Source organism: Pituophis catenifer, unplaced genomic scaffold, assembly GCF_029215685.1.
Source record: "Pituophis catenifer annectens isolate HBS135680 unplaced genomic scaffold, rPitCat1.0.hap2 SCAF_2, whole genome shotgun sequence".
Lineage (NCBI taxonomy): Eukaryota > Metazoa > Chordata > Lepidosauria > Squamata > Colubridae > Pituophis > Pituophis catenifer.
In genome coordinates, this window is record NW_027256882.1 from 247,941,677 (window position 1) to 247,952,642 (window position 10,966).

General features: G+C 38.8%; 1 protein-coding gene across 1 annotated transcript in view; it reads left to right on the forward strand.

Moving 5' to 3' along the window:
- FBXL17 (F-box and leucine rich repeat protein 17) overlaps positions 1-9,042 on the forward strand; it is a 136,596-nt gene extending 127,554 nt beyond the window's left edge. The window contains exon 9 of the mRNA XM_070935735.1: positions 6,970-9,042. Coding sequence (XP_070791836.1) covers positions 6,970-7,107 — 138 coding nt within the window. The 3' untranslated portion in view covers positions 7,108-9,042. The remainder of the gene's footprint in view (positions 1-6,969) is intronic.
- The last annotated feature ends 1,924 nt before the right edge of the window (positions 9,043-10,966 follow it).

Genomic DNA, 10,966 nt, shown 5'->3' on the forward strand with positions numbered 1-10,966 from the left:
TACCACCAATTCAAAATGCAATCCCTCAAATCGATTTTGAGCTGCATCAGGACAGCGGACTTCATGACGTCAATAGACCTCAAGGAGGCCTATCTTCATGTTCCAACATGGTCGTCTCATCAAAGGTTCCTGCATTTCACGTATGCCAATCAGACATGCCATTCGGCCTGTCATCGGCCCCCAGGACCTTCACGAAATTTTTGATGGCAGTGGCTGCCACTCCAGCAAATTCCCATCAGACTTCTTTTTGGACAATATTCTAATTCTGTCGCCATCTCACACACAAGCTCTATGAGACCTGGAGACGGTGCGTCACACTTTACAACTCCTCGGTTTCTCCCTGAACCTGGAGAAAAGCCATCTACAACCCACCACTCATATCCACCATCTAGGTGTGGTGATAGACTCTGTCAGGGGTCAAGTCTTCCTGTCTCCAGATCATCGCCTCAGCATCATGACTTTAATATCTCAGATCTCTCCTCCAAATCAGTTCCCCTGCTCCTTTTGTCTCGGCTGCTCGGGAAGATGATCTCGTGTATTGCAATAGTCCCATGGGCAGGTTTCCATGCCCGACCGTTACATTGGTACCTGCTTCCATACCAGAGATCACTTCACAGCAGCTCTGGGGCAAAGGTGCTGCTTCCACAGTCAGTCCGCCTGTCTCTCAGTTGGTGGACTTCCACGGCCATGACAAAGGGTTGCTTTTTCCAAGAACCACAACGCGTCACCATTACAACAGATGCGAGCCTGATGGGTTGGGGTGCTCATCTTCTCTCCACAGTGGCTCAGGGTCGCTGGTCTCCGTCGGATCTCCAAAACGATATCAACTGGTTGGAGTTGCGGGCAGTTCACCTGGCCCTCCGACACTTCATCTCAGACATTGTAAGCCAACATGTACTAATTTTAACAGACAATGTGAACATGAAAGGACATGTGAACCGCGAGGGCAGCACTCGCTCCAAACCACTCATGGACGAGGCTGCAAAGCTGCTGTCCTGGGCAGAGAGGCACACTCCTTTGATCACGGCACAACACATTTCCAGGTCAACCAATATCCAGGCGGATTGGTTGAGCCAGACTCAGATCAGTTGGAGTGGCGTCTCCATCACTCTGTATTCAGGGAGCTGTCGCACTTCTTTGGACACCCAATTCTAGACCTCTTTGCTCACCCCAGCTCCCCCGTTTCTTCTCCCGGTTCCCATGTCCAGAGTCGTAAGGGATCGACACACTCTGGTGTCCTTGGCCGCTGGGCCTACTGTATGCATTCCCGCCCCTCCCGCTCATCCCGAGGGTGGTACGCAAGATCCTGGCAGAAGGGGCAGACGTCCTTCTGGTCAGCCCCCATTGGCTGCAGCGTCCATGGTATGCGGACCTAATGAGTCTTTCTGTCATCCGTCCCTGGAGGATCCCCCAGGATCTCTCTCAGCCAGGGAGTCATTCTGCATCCAGAGCCTCAGTGGCTCCAGTTGACCATCTAGCACTTGAGAGGATCCTCCTGAGGAAGGACAACCTTTCAGGGAGGGTGATCTCCACCATTCAAGCTTCCAGGTGCGACTCTACAAACCGGATCTACAACGCCACATGGCGGGCGTTTTGCTTGTGGTGCTCCCGGAAGCACATCGATCCAGCCTCGGCTTCCATGTCAGATATCCTTGAATTCCTCCAGGACGGCTTTCACAAAGGTCTTGCCCCGAACACCCTTCACAGGCAAGTGGCAGACTTGCACATGGTCCTACCGGGTACTGTTGATCATCCCATTACCCAGCACCCGAGGATTCGTAGTTTTCTTCTAGGAGTCACCAATCTCCGTCCTCCTGTTGTCCACCGCTATCCAACATGGGACCTTTCCCTGGTTCTCCAAGCACTCATGTTGCCCCCCTTCGAACCTTTGGGGTCTATCAGCATCCGGTTTCTGACTCTGAAAGTTGCCTTCCTGGTAGCAATCACATCTGCATGAAGTGTTTCCGAGATTGCTGCCCTATCCGTGTGGGGGGACCTCTGTATCTTCCATTCAAACAGAGTAGTCCTGCGAATGGATCCCTCCTTTTTGCCCAAGGTCAACTCATTGTACCATCGCACCCAAGAACTGGTATTACCTGATTTCTGCCCGGGCCCGCGGCATTGAGTGGAAGCCTAGTGGCATACCTTGGACATCAGGAGGGTCCTTCGCAGGTACCTTAAAAAGACTGCATCTTTCCGGAGATCTGAGGCGCTCTTCATCTCTTTCCTCCTGCATCAATGGGCAAGAAGGTCTCTTCTTCTACCATCGGCCGCTGGCTTAAGGTGTGCATGTGCAAGGCGTACGTGTTCAGGAATAAAACCCTGCCAGGTAGGATTCTACCACACTTTGACAAGGAGTGCTTCCAGCCCTGCAGCTTGGGCTACCCAGGCTTCTGTGATCGACATTTGCAGGGCGGTCACCTGGACTTCACTTACACCATTCATTCGCCATTACAAGGTTGACTCCTTTGCCTCGGCTGAGGCGTCCTGAGGACGGCGGGTGTTGCAAACGGTCCGCTCTATGACGCCACCCGGGAGCATTCAGCCTCCCTCCCTTCTTAGTACTTGCTTGGGTATATCACATGCTTTTGGATTCCCCAAGCAGCGTGCTGGAGAACGGACGTTGTCTTACCTGAATGTCCCTTCTATGCGCGCTACTTGAGAATCCAACCAGCCTTGGCAGGCTTCTGTTCTTCTGTTCCGGATGGCTCTACTGGACATTCTACCTCTCTCTTCCTTCATGAACAAAACTGAACTTCAGCCTGTCGGTGGAGGCGGAGTCAACAAGATTTAAAGATATATTCACTCAGTTTCTGGCTAACAGACTAAGAATAACCCACGCTTTTGGATTCTCAAGCAGCGCGCATAGAAGGGACTTTCAGGTAAGACAACGTCCGATTTCCATAATTACCAACAGTGCTTTTATCTGATATACATGGCCAATTTTGGGCCGAGTTCATAAAATAGTTTATTTTGGTCTTTACGTTATCCATTGCTGTCTGTTGCCACAAGTCCCATAAATTCAAGTATCTGTATTAGTTCCAAGAAAATAAGATGATATTCATTATTATCCATCAGGTTGGAGGATGGGATAGAGCCAAATGTTAAAGCTCGCAGATATGAACCATACACACGACATGCTAATTGATACATTTGCTCTTTGATACTGGATATAGAGTAGGAGATTCTAGACAAATTTGATAACCAGAATTTCCAACATTAAATTCTCCCAATAAAGTTTTATTCAATGCGTTACAGCTGCTTGTTGCAACTACTGTTTGGTTTGTCTGGTCTTCTGCTATGAAAGAACATCCAAGTAAGACAACCCACATTCATCCTCTGCACTAACTAGTGCTTCATATTGGCGGTGGGAACTGGGGATGGAAATACATATGCATTACATTATTCTAAGAAGGAGTGGGGCAGTCAGTTTTATGTAAAACACAGAAAATGTTAAAGACATGAGTTTAAAAAAGGAAATAGAACTAAATCTACTTCACTACTCGCTATACTTGTATCTTTCTATCCTTACAAACTATCCTTGATTCCATCACTTATATCCTTATATCCACTTATATGAAGCATCACTTCATGTATATTGTCTTTTATTGTTTACAAATTTCATTGATTGTTGAAGTTTCACCATTTAACTATGATTTTTTTCGGTCTTACCTTTCCCTTCTTCCTTAATATATTTTCTCACTTAGTCATCCTATATTACCAAATCACCTTAATGTATTTCTTTTGTACTTGTCATTCACTTTTGCATTCAATCCACATTCATTCAATACCCATTCATATTTCTTTCTGCTTTATTAGACACACACTTTCTAAGTAGCCTATTCCCACTGCATTCAGCTTTTGTTTATCTCCTGACATACAAAGTACACAGAACAATGTGCTTGTATATACCTATTTTTGCTTCTTTTGAGAAACATTCCTTGCAACAGACCAATTATCATTCTGCCAACATTTTTATTTTCATCACAAGCACTTTTCATTCTCTCTGCCTCTTTTAATTTAACCATTCTTTGTTGTTTGGACCATGTTCTTTCCAATTTGAGGGGACATTTTTTCTTTAGAACTCAGAACAAACGATCACATTCCAGTTCTGCTGAACTCATATATGATTGTTCTGAAAAAAGAAAGCCTGCAATAAATCGTAAGGGATCCTGGATAATTTTTTTCAGCAAGTAGGGCAAGTTTGATTCATATCACCTTTCTAATCCCTTCAATAATTCCCAGCATGGCATATGCCATCACCAGCTTACTCTTCTGGCCACTCAGTGCCTTCCTTTTCTCCCTTGCCCTCACCAATTCAAATAATTGATGTGCTGGTCCATGTCCCTCTTCCCTACTAAAATGTCAACAATAAACCCAACATAGCACATCCCACTGGCGATTCCAATTTCTAGTGTGTGCCCTCCCTCTCTTCAGCTATTGGTATTTTTGGATTTTTCCCTTAGTTACACCGCTCTCCCAAAACTCTTTTGCTCAGAACTTTAATTTCATCTTGTATAAAGAACAAAACATCCAAAACAAGTGTTTGGATTCATGCAAAATGCATTGTTCAGTGTACATAATAGTATATAATAGTATAGTAGTATATAACGGTTTGAAAATCCTTATTTGCAGCTATTTTTTTTCCTATTTTTTCTCATCCATATTTTTATAACAGGATGCTCAATCTCTTACGTTTTGGAGCATTTTGGCCAATATTCCACACACTCAACCTAAAGCCAATTTTATCTGAAATATGCTCACACTATTCTATGCAAGTTAAGATCTTTAATTTAGAGACTACTTTGCAAACCAGGAGATCATTATATATATCCTATCAACTAGTAGGTACACACAATGTTGTGATACTTACTCAGGATGATCATATAGTATGTAGGCCTATCTAATTAACATTTCTTCTGCCTTTTCAACTATTAGGTATGGAAGGGCAAACACACACACACACACACACACACACACACACACACACACACACACATATCTAGGTAATATAGTTGTTAAAATACTGCTCAGTGTACAAAAGTATCATGTTTTCATAGAAATCTGGGAATTGCTGTCTCAACATCTGGAAAGTGCCAACATTGGCAAAGGCTAATAAAGGCTTTATGTGATCATCCACATATTGCAGAAACATTTCTGGTCAGTTTTAAAATGTGAAATACTGATATGTCTGAGCTGCCATAGAGCTTGTACCACTACAGATTTCATTCTGATTGATTAAAAGGCGCTTCCTGTTTTTTAGACACATTCAGTGTTGCTATAATGTAGTTGTTTACAAAAGTGTTTAGAGCGTGCAGGGTCTCTGTGTACTTGAAATAGAAGTTAAACCAATTTTCTATCCAAGTTGCTCTTCAGTTGACAAATCTCCCAATGAAGATTGAATGTTTCTATTATCAAAGCAGAAGAACTGTAGATTAAACCCGTCATTTATCCCTGTCATAAAATGCAATCACTGTTCATTCTCTGCACTGCCTAGCACAATTGCTTCAGTTTGGTGTTTGCTCAGGGCAGTGCGACTAGGGGGAGGACGACGACAGGAGAGGAAATAACAATAGTAAAGAGATATTTGAAGACCTTCTGTTGTTGTTCTTTAACATGCCCTCGCCCAAGGATTTTAAGACAATTAAATATATATTTATGGTAAGAATGGAAAATGCCTTAGTTATGTAAATTTATTTTAGTTCAACACTGGACTCAATAAAGAAGTACAAAGTGAACAATTGTAACAGAGGAGCACTGTTAAGAGTATTTAAATTAAATATTGATGTATTTTAAAATTCAATAAAAAATTCTAAGGAAAGTTACCTAGAAGTCGTGTTCTTAGGTTAATCTTGTTTTTTTAATCTAAAGAATGATGGAAGCTGTCTGGCTCTGTGATATGAACTACAATCAGCTTAAAAATAATTGACAAATTAATCCCTTCACAGCACCGCAGTTGTAGAGATGTTAAGTTTAATTAGGCCTTATTGATTGCTTTGTATGATTGAGGAATAAAGGTAATATCTCTGGTTAAGGTCTAGCACAGATATTTCTGACCTTCTAAGCTGTACATTTTAATTATTGATTGTGACGATTGCAGTTATTACAGAGGGAAAACTTTAATTCGTTCACAATAAGAAATGTGGGAGAGAAGCCAAATTGCCCTCCCTTCCCATGAAGATATGGGTTTTTCATTGAAAACTAAAAATATATGATTCAGATTCTTATATTCAGATTCATAGTCATTTTTTGCTTGAATGTAACAGTACAGCCTGTCTAGACAATATTACAATCACTGTGAAGGATAAGATTCAGCGTTTAAAGACATTTTTCTACCCAGTATTGCTGCTGGAAGCCCAAGTGGCAGCTATATTACCCATTTTCATGTTGTTGTGCCCTTTTCTGGAGATGTTAGTTATGATTACAGTAGATCAAAGTGTTACTGCAATGAGTTTTATCTGAAGATGCAATTAAAGAGTGTTCAGAAACCCTATCACATCTAAGATGTAGTGGACAAATTGTCTTTTAATAGGATTATACTACATCAATTTGTTCCAAATCCATTGACTTCAGGTGGGAGTGCAGTTCAAGATTCTGGTTCTTGTGGTCCAATATGTGTACCTTCATTCTTATGAACCTATTACGCTCATGTTCTTTCTAAGGCTCTGGGCCCATTTTTGCTGAGCAGCCCACTCCCAGCCTCTCACCATACCTACCCATGCCCATACTAATTCATACTTTGGAGCTTATTTGCTTGGGACGTTAGACTTGTTTTACTTTTGTTTCATTTTAGGCAAATTATTAATGCTTTGAAGGATATTGCTCCAAAAGATTTTCTGATAATTTTAAATATGAACAATTCTGTATTTGAAAGATAGCCATTCACTTGTTCTTGTTTAGAGTGAGAGTAAAAGACAACATGTGGTATTTGTAATAAATAATACATAAAATTATTTCTTTTACATGTAGGTGAGTGAAGTTACTGTGGAACAACTGGTACAGCAACACCCACATATCACCTTCAGTACAGTGCTACAAGATTGCAAGCGGACCTTGGAACGGGCATACCAGATGGGTTGGATACCCAGTATGTCCACTGCCTCTTAACTCATGCTATGGCATTAAAAAAAAGAGATTTAAACTGAACAATTGAAAATGGTTAAGGATTTTTAATTAATATTTTTGGTTTTTATTAAATATATGTTTGGTGTATGTATATGCAAGAGAGAGCGCATGAGTGTATGGCAAATGTCTATTCAGTCTTCTAATGGAAATATCAGAAGAAAAATATGGTCAGATATATTTAATTTTTCTGAAATGTTCATTTGTCAATTTAAAATCTGCAAATCAGTAAGATTTTGCAGAGAGCTTGCCCTTTTTTTGTAAATTGAATGTTTACATAGACTACTGTTTGGATGTTTTTTCAAGGTATATGTTCATGATAGAAACAATTCTTTAGAGATGCATTATAAGATTTTTTTTTGTCTGTTTAAGAGCTTTAGGTTTTAACTTCTCAAGTAAATTTCTTCTTCTAAGGTTAGTTTCAGCAGTGTAATATGTTGTTATGCCTTTTTGTTTCATGCTATTTCTTTATTATTAATAGCTCATAGTTCTTTTTGAATTGTAAGTTGCAACTCCTTTCCCTTAAATTAGAAGTAATAGATAATCTTAAATCAGGTTATCAAAATATTGCTAACCTCTTGTGCGTTTTTGAAATGCACATTTATGAAAATCTACAAAGGTACAAAAATATAACATTTTTATGATAAATTTTATTTTGAATGGAATCTTTAATAAATGCTGGACATAAGCATAATGGCAATTTAAGCAGACTATCTGACTGGTCTCTATTGGTTCTACTAAAATAATATTTTTCAGTTGCTTGTGAATGTATGTATTTAAGTGGATATTCCTTGATTACATTTCTACATCTTTCACACTTTCCAGTTTTGTACATCTTCATTTTAATTTCCAGCACTTTTTATTATTTAGATCTGTGAAAAGTAGTGTATCTAAGGATTCAGGATTTCTCAGTGTGTAAAGAAACCTCAGACTTGCATTTCCTGTATGCTTCTGCAGCATCTCAGGGGAGAAGGAAAGAAACATCTGCCTCCACTTATAACTTCCTGTTATATCTAAATCCAGGGCTGTGGAGTCGGGAGATAAATGTTCCGACTCCGACTCCTCAGTTTTTTGTACTGCCGACTCCGACTCCTCTGTATTAATATGCGAATGTATTTTAATGAAGTCATTAATTATAACTTTTTGTGAATTGGGACATTTAAACTTGCTTTTTTTTTTAATTCCAATCTAAATTTAGTAGGAGTCGGAGTCGGTGCATTGTTTGCCAACTCCGACTCCAGGTACCCAAAATTTCCTTCGACTCCGACTCCAACTCCACAGCACTGTCTAAATCTGCAGGATTTGTAGTTAATTGAAAGTACGGTTAAGTCAAACAAGTAAGAATCAAACTATAGTATCTGTTTCTGGCCTATTTCTTTATATATAATTTAAACGAAGATGTTTGGAGATGTATTTCTCCAAAAAATGTTCATAATTTATTTCAAACTAGAAATGAATTGTTTTGCTCTCTTTCTATGAAGCCCAACTGCTCTGTGATTCAGATCTGATGTTCATAATGCATTTTTCTTCTCCATGCCAATATGGTGACTTTTTCAAAATACAAGAAAATTCCTGTAGGAAGTATGCAAGTCTATTCATGGGACTTGGATTTGAGTAAAAATGTTTACACTTACCAAAACAAATTAGGCCATGCTCATAAATATTTTTATGCTGTCATTCACTCAGGTTTACAACTATAATGATAAGTTATAATGAGATATGTAATCTCAGATGGAATCTTAACAACTTTAAAAAACGACAGCATATAAAACCACTTGCTCAAAATAATCTTTGTATGACCATGTATCTGCATTCATGTTAACCATAAAGCACCATACTGATGTAAATCATCCCTTAGTAAGAAGTTTTATTATCCCACCATGTTATATAATCCTAGGAATAAATTTTATGGAATTCAATCTGGCCAAATGTGTATAGAATGACATTGTTATTCTTCATTCAATGTAGAATATCAAGTGCTGCAGTAAGGTAAAGAGAAGATTTTGGTAACATTAAATACTTGATACTGACTGTTGTAAAATCTTTTTTGATGAGAAACTTTTATATAGAATCAGTGTTTCAATTTAGTGTGGCATACTAGTTATGTATTTATCTATCAAATTTGTACACCGTTCATTTCACATAAGTAACTTTTGGTGATTTACAAACAACCTAATAAAACAATATAAAATATGACTAGCAGCAAAGTTAAAAACACAATTAAAGCCAAAGTTAAAATTTATAACTGAAAAGTGAAAATTAAAGTTTAAACATTCACAAGGCTAAAAGGTTAACTAGACTGAGAGAGAACCCTCAAGCCTCCAGCCATTCCCAGGGTTGCATAACTATCTTAAATCCTCATGCTAAGTGGCATAGCCAAGAAAACCAGATCAGAGGGGTTTCACCTTTCCTCTGGACTAAAATGTTCCAGGGGGCAGGGGAAACAGCAAAAAAAGGCCATCTTCCTAGATCTTGCCAGTCAAAATTCTTTAACTGACAGGATTCACAGCATGCCCTTCTTTGACCAGGTAGGATGGGTTGATGTAATTGTGATAAGAAGGTGCCTTAGATACCCTTGTCCCATGCTGTGACGGATTTTAAAGGTGATAACCATACCTTGAATTGGACCCAGAAGCCAACTGGCACTCAGCACAGTTTACATAGCAGAGATATTGCATGTGCCACACTAGCCCAGAACTGCTCACACCACTACATTCTGCACCAGTTGCAGCTTCCAGATAGTCTTCAAGGGTAGCCTCATGTAGAGTGAATTGCAGCAGTCCATCTGGGAGATAACCAGGGCATGAGTGATTGAAGGGCTTCTCAATCCAGGAAAGGGAATTAACTGGATGCACACCCAAACTTCTCAATTGCTATCTACTAAGGAATCAAATGCTTCCCTATCATTTATAATTAAATTGGATAATTTTCATATTTTATTGTATCTGATAGTATCAGTATTCTTTTATTATTATGTGAATTCTTCTGACTCCCCAAATTGATTAACTGAATATAGATAGAAAATCAATATAATATATACATGAGGTGGCTATTTTTATGTATATTAGACTACTATGAAAGGTTACATTTCAGGATAATTGACAAAGACACACTGAAAAACAGAATAGTACATAACCTTTAGAATATAACAAATTAATGAAGGATTTTTTAAGATGTAATACTGAATTTGTTTTTAAAGGTTAGCGCATTTTAATCAATAATATCAAAATATTCAAAATTGACCTGAAAGTTGTCATTTTTCTCAAAATGTCTGGCTAAACCAGAAGACTTCAGCCAAAATAATTTGGAAAATAGCATTTATATTTTTGGTCTTGTTTCTCTTTTTAGAGACTGAATTGTGATAAATCTCACTAACACAATTTTTTCAAGAAATATATTCCGTTTTTCTTCTTTGATGCGAGTACTAAAAGGGCATAAAAATAGTGACTTAAGTATTATAATGTTCATTTTGAAAATTAGTCAATGGTAAGTAATAAGTAATTTTGTAAGATCTTACCCAATACAATATATATAGAAAAGGTTTAACGAGTATATACTCTGTTCCCCCCCAAATAAGACATCCCTGATAATAAGCCCAATCGGGCTTTTGAGTGCATGGCAGTTAGGCCAAGCACTTATTTCAGGGTTAAAAAAAATATAAGACAGAGTCTTATTTTTGGGGAAACATGGTATTTCAGTAGCAATTGTACAAGAGGTCCCTGAAGTTTAAATAAATTGTGAATGTGTCTATACAGTGACCTATACAAGCTTTCAACAGATACTTATCAAAGTTCATCATGATGAAAGTGAGATTTTTACCAACTGTAGAAGCTTTGCACCAGCA